The sequence below is a fragment of the Hemitrygon akajei genome, chromosome 7 (genome assembly GCF_048418815.1).
Source record: "Hemitrygon akajei chromosome 7, sHemAka1.3, whole genome shotgun sequence".
Lineage (NCBI taxonomy): Eukaryota > Metazoa > Chordata > Chondrichthyes > Myliobatiformes > Dasyatidae > Hemitrygon > Hemitrygon akajei.
The window spans coordinates 15,700,909-15,715,248 of record NC_133130.1 but is presented as its reverse complement, the minus strand read 5'-3'; the positions used below and the strand labels follow the sequence as shown (position 1 = coordinate 15,715,248).

At 44.7% G+C, this 14,340-nt stretch overlaps 1 protein-coding gene across 1 annotated transcript in view; it reads left to right on the top strand.

Moving 5' to 3' along the window:
- Positions 1–345: 345 nt before the first annotated feature.
- cd109 (CD109 molecule) overlaps positions 346–14,340 on the top strand; it is a 247,971-nt gene continuing 233,976 nt past the window's right edge. Inside the window, exons 1-2 of the mRNA XM_073050423.1 lie at positions 346–1,025; positions 10,747–10,907. Coding sequence (XP_072906524.1) covers positions 949–1,025; positions 10,747–10,907 — 238 coding nt within the window. The 5' untranslated portion in view covers positions 346–948. The remainder of the gene's footprint in view (positions 1,026–10,746; positions 10,908–14,340) is intronic.

Sequence of the window (14,340 nt, the reverse complement as noted above, 5' to 3'; positions counted from 1 at the left end):
TCCTGCATCACTTTAACATTGTGCCCCCTTCCCCACTAGCCTGTCACAATACATGAACAGGAGTTTCTGCAGATGCTGGAAATCCACAGCAACACACACAAAGTGCTGGAGGAACTCAGCAGGTCAGGCAGCATCCATGGAGGGGGATAAAGAGTTGACTTTTTGTGCCAAAACACCTTATCAGATCGCTTTACATAACCTATGCGTTTTATTTCTCAGGGTGTGCACTTTCCGGGTAAGCGGGTTCTGAAATCCTCCGTCATTTTGTGTATGTTGCTCTTAATGGACAACCTCTGGAGGAATTCGGCGGATCGAGCTGCATCTATTGGTGGGGAGGGGATGGGAAGAATTCGTTCCCGAAGTTTTACTGTGGGATTTACTTCTCAAATCTCGCGCCCGCGCTGGGAGAGAAGCGGGAGCGAGCACAGCGCGAAGATTCCCAACTCCGGCAAGTATATTGATATGTACTCCGGAGCGAGGGAGAGAGAGACAGAGACAGAGACGGTGAGAGTGTTAGGAAAAAAACAGAGTAAGCCAGAGAGAGAGAGAGAGGCAGTCATACTGAGAGAGTGAAACAGAGAGCTTGCCACAGGGAGAGGTAGCATAGAGTCCCAGTGAGAGAGAAAGCAGGGCACGGAGAGAAATACAGAGCCAGCGAGAGAGAGAGTTCAGAGATCCAGAGATTACCAGAATGAGAAATTGAGAGCCGGGGGAGAGAGAGTATTGCACAATGCAATGAGAATATCATAGAGCGTCAGAGAGCAAAAGTGTGCAGAAAGAGGCAAGGTGTGACAGAGAAAAAGGGAGGTGCACACAGAGAGAGAGAGAGAGAGAGAGTAAACGATCACCAGAGAGAGAGGAGGAGAGGGACTCTGCTAGAGGGGTTTGCTCCCTCTCCGTGCCAGGACTGAAAACTGGGAGGAAGAGCCCCCGCCTGAACCCGGCAACATGCATCCTCTCACCGGCACTCTGTTCCTCTCTGTACTGCTGTTGTTCATCACCCTCTCCAGCTGCAACTCTACAAGGTAAGACCCAAATTCAGGTGAAGGGTCACGACCCAAATCGCTGACCATCTACTTCCTTCTGCAGACGCTGCCTGACCCGCTGAGTTCCTCCTACAGTTTATTTTTTACTCCAGATTCCGGCAGCTGCAGTCTCTTTTATTGTCACTGAACAGCATTTAATTTTTAAGTGGATGTTTATATTTTTTATTGATTTAGGGATAATTTTGTGATATTTTCATCCAGGCAGAGAATGTGAATGGAACCTCTTTGCATATCTTGTATAATTAAAATTGTTTTTTTCTGTAAAAATGCAAGTTAATTTTGTGAATGCTTGTTAATCGCCCGATTCCAAAAGAGTCAATGTTTCAATGTCCACCTTGCAATGTAGCTGGGATCTAATTAAAACACACACACACACACACACACACACACACACACACACACACACACACACACACACACACACACACACACACACACACACAGACACACACACACACACACACACACACACACACACACACACACACACACACACACACACACACACAATGCAGGAGGAACTCAGTGGGTTAGGCAGCACCTATGTAGAAAAATGAACAGTCAATGTTTTGGACCCCCCCCCCCCCCAACTGTCAATGATTTAATCCTCTCCGTAGAGGCTGCCTGACCTGCTGAGTTTCTCCACCATTTTGTGTGCATTGCTCAAGATTTCCAGCATCTGCAGATGCTCTTGTGTGTCTGAGATCCAGCTATACCTGGTTCTCTGAGACTGAGACAGTTGTTGAAAGCTTACAGTCATATTACATTTTGCAAACTCATTTTTGGTACTACTGTTGGTATACGTGAGTATAACTTGAAGTTTATAGGGAATGTACAGTACTGTGCAAAAGGCTTAGGCACATTTATATAGCGAGGGTGCCTAAGACTTTTGCACAGTACTGTAGTAATTTTATGTTTTGTACTGTATTGCTGTCACAAAAATACACACTTCATGACATAATGAGTGATGATAAACCTGATTCTGATATGGGTCGCTATTGTGGACAGGAAGTGAGAGGGGGGCAGGAAGAGGAGAATAGTGGTTGGGAAAAGGGGTAAGGAGAGGGGAGGGTGCAGGAAGTACTAGAGAGACATTCTGTAAAGATTAATAAACCAATTGTTTGGAATCAAATGACCTTGTGTTTGTCGCACGGCTGGGTATGTCTGCACCTACTCAAAGCCCCACCCCTGACACCCCTGCCATGCCACCTGTCTCACACCACTCCTGCAGTGCTCCACCCTCATCTTTCCTAACGTATTTTGCTCCCAGCAGATTTGCAAACTTATTCCCCATCCATGTTGACAAATACAGTACTGGGCAAAAGTCTTAGGCGCACCCTAGCTGTATATACTTCACTAAGACTTTCGCACTTTACGGGCCATTTGTCCCACAGTGTTGTGCCGACCTTTCAACATACTCCTTAGATCAATCTAACCCTTCTCTCCCACATAGCCCTTCAGTTTTCTTTCACCCATGCACCTATTTAAGAGTTTCTTAAATGTCTCTAAAGGGTCTGACTCTACCACCAGCATGGCTGGGCATTGCAAGCACCCACCACTCTCAGTGCACGGAACTTACCCCTAATATCCCCCTATAATAATTATAATCATAACTTATTTATAGAGCAATTTTCGTACAGGCAATATAGTTCAAAGTGCTTCACACGGTGATAAAGTGCAAGCATGGAAATAAAATTTAAAAAATAAAAAACATGAGTCTAATGGACAAAAAACAAGATGAAATAAATAGGTTTTGAGCTGGCTTTGAAAGGTGTCAACTGAGTCTGCATCCCTTATAGTTTCAGGTATCGAGTTCCACAGTTTAGGAGCGTGGTTTAAAAAATCTGCCCTGCCAATTATCTTTTGAGGGAGATGGTTTAAGTTTAAGACTCCGGCAGAAGAAGACACGAGCGCTTGAGCAACTTTATAAAATGAAAATAATTCGGTGATGTACTCAGGTCCCAGCCATTGAGAACTTTAAAACATGTAGGACAACTTTAAAATCAATTCTAAAAGATCCAGGAAGGCAATGCAGATTAGCTAGGATGGGCGTTCCCAGGTGCCAGGGTATGGGATGTCTCAGATCGGGTCCAGAATATTCTGAAGGGAGAGGGCGAACAGCCAGCTGTCTTGGTACATGTTGGTACCAAGGACATAGATAGTAAAAGGGAGGAGGTCCTGAAGAGAGATTTTCAGGAGTTAGGAAGGAAGCTGAGAAGCAGGACCTCCAGGGTAGTAATCTCAGGATTGCTACCTGTGCCACATGCTAGCGAGGGCAAGAATAGTAGGATCAGGCAAATGAATGCGTGGCTGCAGGGGACAGGACTTCAGATTCTTGGATCATTGGGATCTCTTCTGGGGGAAGTATGACCTGTTCAAAAAGGACGGGTTACACCTGAACCCAAAGGGGACCAATATCCTAGCGGGCACATTTAATAAACCTGTTAGGGAGGGTTTAAACTAATTTTGCAGAGGATGGGAACCGGACTGATAGAGCAGAGGAGGGGGAAAACAGAAATAAATCTAAGATAGTGAGCAATAAAGATGTCAGGAAAGACAGGCAGGTGATGGGGCAATTTTGCAGCCATTGGGATGAGATGCAGTGCAATCAAAGCAAAAAGTACTAAATACTGAACTTAAGGTGTTATACTTAAATGCACACAGCATAAGGAATAAGGTGGATGACCTTGTTGTACAGCTACAAATTGGCAGGTATGATGTTGTGGCCATCACTGAGACGTGGCTAAAGGATGCATGTCTCTGGGAGCTGAACGTCCAACGATACACAATGTATCGGAAGGATAGGCAGGTAGGCAGAGGGGGTGGCGTGGCTTTATTGGTAAGAAATGATATTAAATCATTAGAAAGAGATGACATAGGATCAGAAGATGCAGAATATTTATGGGTTGAGCTAAGAAATCGCAGGGGTAAAAGGACCCTGAAGGCGATTATATACAGAGCTCCTAACAGCTGTGGTGTTGTGGACTACAAATTACAACAGGAAATAGAAAAGGCTTGCCAGAAGGGCAGTGTTAGGATAATTGTGGGGGATTTTAACATGCGAGTGGATTGGGAAAATCAGATCAGCACTGGATCTCAAGAGAGAGAATTTGTAGAATGTCTATGAGATGGCTTTTTAGAACAGCTTGTTGTTGAGCTCACTAGGGGATCGGCTGTACTGGATTGGGTATTGTGTAATGAACCAGAGGTGATTAGAGAGATTGAGGTGAAGGAACCCTTAGGAGGCAGTGATCATAACATGATTGAGTTCACTGTGAAATTTGAGAAAGAGAAGCCGAAATTCGACGTGTCGGTATTTCAGTGGAGTAAAGGAAATGACAGTGGCACGAGAGAGGAACTGGCCAAGGTTGACTAGAAAGGGACACTAGCGGGAAGGACGGCAGAGCAGCAGTGGCTGGAGTTTATGCGAGAAGTGAGGAAGGTGCAAGACAGATATATTCCAAAAAAGAAAAAAATTTCGACTGGAAAAAGGATGCAACCGTGGCTGACAAGAGAAGTCAAAGCCAAAGTAAAAGCAAAGCAGAGGGCATACAAGGAAGCAAAAATTAATGGGAAGACAGAGGATTGGAAAGTTTTTAAAAGCTCACAAAAGGAAACTAAGAAGGTCATTAAGAGGGAAAAGATGAACTATGAAAGGAAGCTAGCAAATAATATCAAAGAGGATACTAAAAGCTTTTTCAAGTATATGAAGAGTAAAAGACAGGTGAGAGTAGATATAGGACCGATAGAAAATGATGCTGGAGAAATTGTAATTGGAGATAAGGAGATGGCGGAGGAACTGAACGAGTATTTTGCACCAGTCTTCACTGAGGAAGACATCAGCAGTATACTGGACACTCAAGGGTGTCAGGGAAGAGAAGTGAGCACAGTCACAATTACGACAGAGAAAGTACTCAGGAAGCTGAATAGTCTAATGGTAGATAAATCTCCTGGACCAGATGGAATGCACCTTCGTGTTCTGAAGGAAGTAGCTGTGGAGATTGTGGAGGCATTAGCAATGATTTTTCAAAAGTCAATAGATTCTGGCATGGTTCCGGAGGACTGGAAGATTGCAAATGTCACTCCGCTATTTAAGAAGGAGGCAAGGAAGCAGAAAGGAAATTATAGCTTGACATCGGTGGTTGGGAAGTTGTTGGAGTCGATTGTCAAGGATGAGGTTATGGAGTACCTGGAGGCATATGACAAGATAGGCAGAACTCAGCATGGTTTCCTTAAAGGAAAATCCTACCTGATAAACCTATTGCAATTTTTTGAGGAAATTACAAGTAGGCTAGACAAGGGAGATGCAGTGGATGTTGTGTATTTGGATTTTCAGAAGGCCTTTGACAAGGTGCCGCACATGAGGCTGCTAAACAAGATAAGAGCACATGGAATTACGGGAAAGTTACATACATGGATAGAGCATTGGCTGATTGGCAGGAAACAGAGAGTGGGAATAAAGGGATCCCATTCTGGTTGGCTGCCAGTTGGTTACCAGTGGTGTTCCACAGGGGTCCATGTTGTGGCTGTTACTTTTTATGTTGTATATCAACGATTTGGATTATAGAATAGATGGCTTTGTGGCTAAGTTTGCTGATGATACAAAGATAGGTGGAGGGGCCGGTAGTGCTGATGAAACAGAGTCTGCAGAGAGACATGGATAGATTGGGAGAATGGGCAAAGAAGTGGCAAATGAAATACAGTGTTGGAAGGGGTATGGTCATGCACTTTGGTAGAAGAAATAAACGGGCAGACTATTATTTAAATGGGGAGAGAATTCAAAGTTCTGAGATACAATGGGACTTGGGAGTCCTCGTGCAGGATACCCTTAAGGTTAACCTCCAGGTTGAGTCGGTGGTGAAGAAGGCAAATGCAATGTTGGCATTCATTCCTAGAGGAATAGAGTATAGGAGCAGGGATGTGATGTTGAGGCTCTATAAAGCACATGTAAGACCTCACTTGGAATACTGTGTGCAGTTTTGGGCTCCTTATTTAAGAAAGGATGTGCTGACGTTGGAGAGGGTTCAGAGAAGATTCACTAGAATGATTCCGGGAATGAGAGGGTTAACATATGAGGAACGTTTGACTGCTCTTGGACTGTACTCCTTGGAGTTTAGAAGAATGAGGGGGGACCTCATAGAAACATTTCGAATGTTGAAAGGCATGGACAGATTGGATGTGGCAAAGTTGTTTCCCATGGTGGAGGAGTCTAATACGAGAGGGCATGATTTAAGGATTGAAGAGCGCCCATTCAGAACAGAGATGCGAAGAAATTTTTTTAGCCAGAGGGTGGTGAATCTGTGGAATTTGTTGCCACGGGTGGCAGTGGAGGCCAAGTCATTGAGTGTATTTAAGGCAGAGATTGATAGGTATCTGAGTAATCAGGGCATCAAAGGTTATGGTGAGAAGGCGGGGGAGTGGGACTAAATGGGAGAATGGATCAGCTCATGATAAAATGGTGGAGCAGACTTGATGGGCCAAATGGCTGACTTCTGCTCCTTTGTCTTATGGTCTTATGGTCTTCATCCTGATTTTGGTTAAGGGTCTAGCAGTGGTGTTCTGAATGAGTTGAAGTTTGTGAATAGATTGCTTTGGAAGGCCAGTATAATGTGCATTGCTGTAATCTAGTCTATTCGATAGAAAGGCGTGAATTGCTCTTCAGTATCATTACATAAGACATTTGGACGGGTACATGGATCGGAAATATTTTGATGGATAGGAGTCAAATGCAGGCAAATGGAACTAGCTTTAGCTGGGCATCTTGGTTAGCATGGATTAGTTGGGCCGAAGCGTCTGTTTCCAGAATCAGAATCCGGTTTAGTATCACTGGCATATATTGTAAAATTTGTTGTTTTGTGGCAGCAGTACAATACTTAATGATAGAAAAAACTCTGTGAGTTACAGTAAGTCTAAACAGTATTCACATAGTTCCAGAGCAACAATATGCCAAAACCTGAACCAACCAAAACTGAGGAGTACTGGAAGAAAATATGGGAGAAGGAAGCATCACATAACACCAGTGCCCAATGGCTGAAAGACCTACAGGCAAGCCTCTGCAATCTGCCAGAGGAAGAACCACTCACCATCATAGCAGTGGATGTCCAGCATCGGGTAACAAGTATGAAGACCTAGACCAGGGCCTGACATGATCCACACCTATTGGCTGAAGAAACTGACAGTGTTACATTCACGGCTGGCAGCTCAGATGAACCAGCTGCTTGAATCAGGCTCCCACCCTGACTGGCTAACTGAAGGAAAGACAGTACTCATAATGAAGGATCATCACAACTGCATCAACCTATCAGCCTATAACCTGCCCGTCAACAACATGGAAGTGCCTATCAGGCATCATAGCCAGTAAGCTGAAGGAACGTGTGTGAAAATTCCTGAGTCCTGCTCAGAGGGGAATTGGAAATGGAACCAAAAGCTCCAAGCACCAACTACTGGTGGACAAAGCAGTCATGTCAGACTTTAAGGCCAGGCAAACCTATCTAAGCACAGCCTGGACTGACCACCAGAAAGCATACGACTCAATGCCCCATACATGGATCCTGGAATGCCTGTCTCTGTACAAGGTCAACAAAACACTAAGGATCTTCATCAAGATTCAGTGGGCTGCTGGAGGATGATGCTAGAAGTTAACTCAAGGCCAATAGCACAAGTGACCATCAGGTGTAGAATATACCAGGGTGATGCACTATCCCCACTGCTGTTCGGCATAGGCTTGAACTCCCCTTGCCAGATCATCTCAAAGAGATGTCTCCAAAGAGTGAGGCAGGTCCTAAAAAGGCAGCTGAATAGGAAGAACAAGATCAGAGGCATCTACACGTTCACCCTACCGGTCATCAGATACCCTGGTGCAATAGTGTGCTGGCCAAGGAATGAACTAGAAACCGCTGATATCAAGACCGGGAAACTACTAACAGTACACGGAGGATTCCATCCAAAGCCTAATGCCGAGCAGCTGTACACCCACTGGAATAAAGGAGGACGGGGACTTGGAAGTGTCAAGGCCACAGTTCTGGAAGAAATGCGAAACATCCATGAGTATGTCAGGAAGACGGCCCCTAAAGATGACCTGCTAGGAGAATACCTCAGAGAGCAGGCAGGGGACATGGAAATGGAAGTGGGTGAAGCAGAGCCAGAGGACCAGAGGCCACGTCAGGCCAAGCCACTGTACCGGATGTACCATCACCAGATATCAGAGGTGGTGACATAAGAAAGTCCTACCAATGGCTGGAAATGGCAGGGCTGAGGGACAGCACAGAGGTACTGCTCATGGCTGCACAAGACAGGCACTGAGCACAAGAGCAATAGAAGCAGGGGTCTGTCACACCAGACAAGACCCAAGATGCAGACTATGCAAGGAATCCACTGAAATCATCCAGTACACAGTAGCAGGATGCAGGCGGGGACAGCATTCACTTAACGGCACAACCAAGTTGCAGGAATTGTACAGGAACACCTGCACTGAGTATGGATCGGACACTCCCCAGTCCAAATGGGAAACACCCGAGAAGGTAGTGGAGAATGACAGAGCTAAGATCCAGTTGGGACTTTCAAATACAGACTGATACGTAGGTACTGGCCAACCAACCAGACATTGTAACACTGGACAAGGAGCAGAAGAAAGCAATAGTAATAGATGTGGCGATTCCAAATGACGGTGACATCAGGAGGAAAGAATATGAGAAGCTGGAGAAATACCAGGGCTTGAAAGAGCAGATAGAAAGGATGTGGAAGGTTAAAGCCAGAGTAATCCTGGTAGTGATAGGAGCACTTGGAGCTGTGACACCTAGACTGGGAGTGTGGTTCCAACAAATCCCAGGAACAACATCTAAGTTCTCGGTCCAGAAGAATGCTGTACTAGGAACAGCAAGGATACTGCATAGAACCCTCAAGCTCCCGGGCTTCTGCTAGAGAACTTGAGATTGAGTAAAAAATGCACATACACACCACCCATAAGGGAAGAGAAAAATATATAAAATAGTTAAATTAAATAAGTAGTGCAAAAATAGAGATAAAAAAGTAGTGAGGTAGTTCATGGTTCAATGTCCATTCAGAAATCGGATGGCAGAGGGGAAGAAGCTGTTTCAGCATCATTGAGTGTGTGACTTCAGGCTTCTGTACCTCCTCCCTGATGGTAGCAATGATAACAAGGCATCTCCTGGGGGAGGGGGTTTCCTTAATGTTGAATGCTACTTGAAGATGTCTTGGATACTATATAGTGCCCATGATGGAGCTGACTCATTTTACAACCCCCTGCGGCTTACTTCGATCCTGTTCTGTAGTCCGCGAGCACTAGATGGTGATGCAGCAGGTCAGAATGCTCCCCATAGTACATTTGTACTGTGTCTATTGCTTTACTCTATTACACTATCAGAATAGGTTGTGTGAACATTTTGAAAGCATCTCTATTCAGTTGGTGAATTAGTAAATTGGTTTATTACTGTCGCGTGTACTGAGGTACAGTGAAAAAGTTTATTTTGCATGCCATCCTCACAGATCATGTTATTTTAACTGTGCGTTGAGGTAGTATAAGAGGAAACAGTAACAGCAGAATAAAGTGTTACAGTTACAGTGAAAGTGCAGAGCAGGCAGATGCAAGGTCCTAATGAGGTAGATTCTGAGGTCAAGAGTCCAGCATATTACAGCAGGGTAGAAGTGGTCCTTGAGCAATTTTAAAAGAAAAAGAAATGAGCTCTATTTGTCACATATTAAAAATACAATGAAATGTTGTCATCAAGTCAGATTGGTGAGGACTGTACTGACGGCAGGCAGCGCACAAGTGTCACCACACATCTGGCGCGAACATAACAAACCAACAAATTACTGACCTTTACCCTGACCGCATGGGTTTGGGCTGTGGGAGGGAAACCAGAGCACCCGGAGGAAACCCACATGGGCACGGGGAGAATGTACAAACTCCTTATAGACAGCGGTGGGAATTGAAATACGATCAGTGATCGCTGGTGCTTAACGTGATTGCGCTAACCGCTATGCTAACATGCTGCCTCTTGCCCTGGGTATGAGCCTCTGGTTATCTGTCTCTTTAAATCTCCATCAGAAACCCACTCCCGGTCTGCTCCCATTCCCACTCCTCTTCCCAACTGTGATGTCGGTCTTATTCCAAAAAAAAAACAAAAGAAGCCGAAGGAACTGAAGCTCATTTTCCAAATGGACTCCTTGGGATTTAATTTTGAATACACGAATTTCAAATAGCCCTTTCATAAGACCATGGGAGATTTGTTTCCTGCGACGTGCTGAGCTCTGTCCTCAACTCTCTCTAAAGTGCACATTGCTAGGATGTTCCCTATAGTGGGAGAGTCCAGGACCAGAGGGCACAGCCTCAGAACACAAGGGTACCTCTCTAGAACAGAGAGAAGGGGGAATTTCTTTGCTAAAAGGTGGTGAATAGGTGGAGGCCAAGTCATTGGGTATATCTAAAGCAGAGGTTGATAGGTTCTTGATTAGTCAGGGTGTCGAAGGATATATGGAGAAGGCAGGAGAATGGGGTTGAGAGGGATGATAAGTCAGTCATGGCAGAATGGCAGAGCAGACTCGATGGGCTGAGTGGCCTATTTCACTTTCTATGCCTTATGGCTGTATGGTGTGGTCTTCCTTACAGTCTCAGGCAGTGCTATTGCCAAACCAAGCAGCGTGGAATACACAAATAAACCTGTCTTTTGTTTTATTGAAGACCAACCTACGTCATCACAGCACCGAGAAAGCTGTCAACCAGACTCAATATGACCTTCACCATCTGCATTCTGGAAGGTAGCCAGGGCCCTGTGACAATAACAGCCCGCATCAGCGACAAGGGCCAGAACATTACCAATGCCACGGATACCTTCCACCCAGGTAAGATGCCTTCTAAAGGGACGCCAGGGTAGGTACACATTCCAGTTCTGACATGTCAGTCTTTGGCCCCCTCTTATGCCCTGATGAACACTCCCACACTCAAGGTGGAGGAGCAACAGTTCATATTCCATCTAGGTTGCCTCCAACCTAATGGCATGAACGTCAGTTTCTCTTTCCAGTTACTTTTATTCTTTTTCTTTTTCTCCCTTCCCGCTTTCCCTCTTCTTCTATTCCCCACTTTGGCCTCTTACCTCTTCTCCTAACCTCTCTGTCACCTCACCCTGGTGCCCCTCCTCCTTCCCTTTCTTCCATGTTCCTGTAGGTATCTGCAAATAAGACAAAGTGAGGTGTTTCATGTTTAATGAAACCTGGTAACACATTTTATTGAAGTCCAAACCCTAAAGCACAGAAGTGCACTTAAAATCCTTACGTCATCACATCAGACTAGCCTCTTAAAGCAAAACACCAACTCATTGTCGGTGGTTGTGAACTATGTACATTTCTCCCAATTACGTTACCTACAGTCCAATCATGTCTCCTATCAGATTCCTTCTTCTCCAGCCCTTTACCTTTCTCACCCACCTGGGTTCACCTATTACCTTCTTGCTTGTACTCCTTCTTCTCCTGCCATCTTCTTATTCTGGCATCTTCCTCCTTTCCTTTCCAATCCTGATCAAGGGTCTCAAGCCGAAACATAGACTGTTTATTCCTCTTTGTAGATGCAGCCTGACCTGATGAGTTCCTCCAGCATTTTGTGTGTGGTCCTCTGCAACATTTTCGCGTTTAGGTCCAGGTAGTCAATGGGTTCCAATAGCCTTCCCTCAATGCCAACAAAACAAATGAGACACACATTGTTCCAACTGCAAAGATGCCAAGAAAGCTCACTAATGCCTCTACTACAGAATCAGATTTAATATCACTGCCATATATTGTGAAATTTGTTTTTTTTGTGGTAGCAGTACATTGCAGTACAATAAAAATAAAAAAACAATAAATTACAATAAGAAATACATTTTTAAAAATTAAACCAAAATAAGTAGTGCAAGAAGAGAGCAGAAAAATAGTGAGGTAGTTTTCATGGGTTCAATGTCCATTCAGATATCTGATGGCAGAGTGGAAGAAACTGAGTGTGTGTCTTCAGGCTGCTGTATCTTGTCCTTGATGGGAGCAATGAGAAGTGGGCATGTCTTGGGTGATGGGTGTCTTTAATGATGGATGCCGTCTTTTTGAGCATCGCCGTTTGAAGATATCCTCGCTGCTGGGGAGGCCAGTGCGCAACTTTCCACAGCTTCTTCTGATCCAGTGCAGTATTGCCCTTCATCTCCCAGGAGGTTAAAGACACTTATTATGTTCTCATCGACTATCACCAGTTTCTATTGATTCACCATAGAAAGAATCCTGCCCGGATGCATCCTGGCTTTGTATGGCAACTGCTCTGCCTGTAACTGCAAGAAGTTGAAGAGTGGTTGGTAAGGGTCAAAGGGGGCACACCAGATTTCTTTAGCCTCCTGTTGAATGACGGAGCAGACTCAAGGGGCCAAATGACGTATACCTGCTCCTACGTCTTTTGGACACTGTCCAGATCTTTGGGGTGACTGCAACTTGTCAGGCAGAGAGTCAGAGTTAAGGATACCTTTTGGGTTTTGTCAAGTAACTCTGGGGCAGAATGAGGTATCTCTCCTTCAGAATGTCAGCTGGGGATAGGTAATACATTAAGAAAGAAATCTTCTCCCACATCTCCGTCCGTATAGTGGTTATTTAGTCTGCATGGTATCTATTGGTATCCCCTTCCATTCTCCTGTGTATTGATGTGGATCTCCGCTCAAGGAAGTTTAAGGGAAGGATGTGTTATTTTTAAGGCTTTGTAAGGCACTGGTCAGACTGCACTTAGAGTATCGTGAGCAGTTTTAGGCCCCTTATTTCAGAAAAGATGTGCTGGCAGTGGACAGGGCCCAGAGGATGTTCATGAGAAAGATTTTTAAATGAAAGTGTTAATGTATGAGGTGAGCTCAATAGCTCTGGGCCTGTACTTGGAGTTTAGAAGAATGAGGGGGTGTCTCATTGAAACCCATCGAATATTGTAAGGCCTAGGTAGATGGATGTATCAGGATGTTTCCTATTGTGGGGGAATCTCGGACCAGGAGGCATAGCCTCAGAATAGAAGGACATCCCTGTAGAATAGAAATGAGGAAAATTTTCTGTAGCCTGAGAGTGGTGAATCTGTGGAATTCATTGCCACAGACAGCTGTGGAAACCCAGTCACTGAGTATATTTAGAGCAGGTGTTGATAGGTTCTTGATTAGTGAGGGTGCCAAAGGCTACTCAGAGAAGGCAGGAGAATGAGGTTGAGAGGTATAATAAATCAGCCATGATGGAACACTGCAGCAGACTTAATGGATCAAATGGCTTAATTCTGTTTCTATGTCTTATGGTCTTTTCCTTAATGTTTAACAAACGTAAAGTTTCAGTTCCCACAGCACAGACTCAGAACATTACAATTATGTTATTAGCAGCATTAAACAGTAATGCAATAACTAGCATAACCCTATTATGGTGCGAGCAACCTGGGTTCGATTCCTCCTGCTGTCTATAAGCAGTTCGTGTGTTCTCCCCGTGACAGCAAGGGTTTAGCCCATACCCAGTGGTAGCTTAAATGGTCACTAGGGTGCAATTGGGCGGCGCGGGCCCATTGGGCGGGAAGGGTCTGTTACCGTGCTGTATTTCAAAATTAAAGAACATTAAAGTTAAAGTGCACTGCTGGAAGAGGCCCTTCAGCCCATGATGTCTGTGCTAAGTACAATGCCAAATTAAACTAATCCCTCTGCCTGCACGTGATCCATTCCCTGTATATTTCTGTGCCTGTCTAGCAGCTTCTTGAAAGTGATTATCACATTTATTTTATTTATTTAGCCACACACCTCGGAGCAGGCCCTTCCGGCCTTCGAACATGCCACTCCTGCATCCCCACAACCCTAGTTAACCCTGACCTAATCATGAGACAACCTACAATGACCAATTGGTCTCTGGACTGTGGGAGGAAACCTGAGCACCTGGATATAGCCAAGAACCCACAGAGACTCTTTACAGGACAGTGCCAGAACTGAACTCTAAACTCTGGAATGCCCCGTGATGAATAGTGTCGTGCTAACCACTTTGTTACTTGATCCAATGAAGCAGTTTCGCAGTACAGGGGCTCTCTGTGTCACGGAGGACCGAACTGACAGAAATCCAACTTCATGAACATTCAAGATTCAAGATACAGGATTGTTTAGTGTCATTTCTCGTACACAAGTGTAAAGGAGAATGAAATAATTGTTACTCTGGATCTGATGCAACACAAAAGAAACACAATAAGAAAAAAGAACAGAACAATAATAATAAACTCAGAAGAAATATAAAAACGTAAGATAGCTTAGATACGAGGGGTGATCGA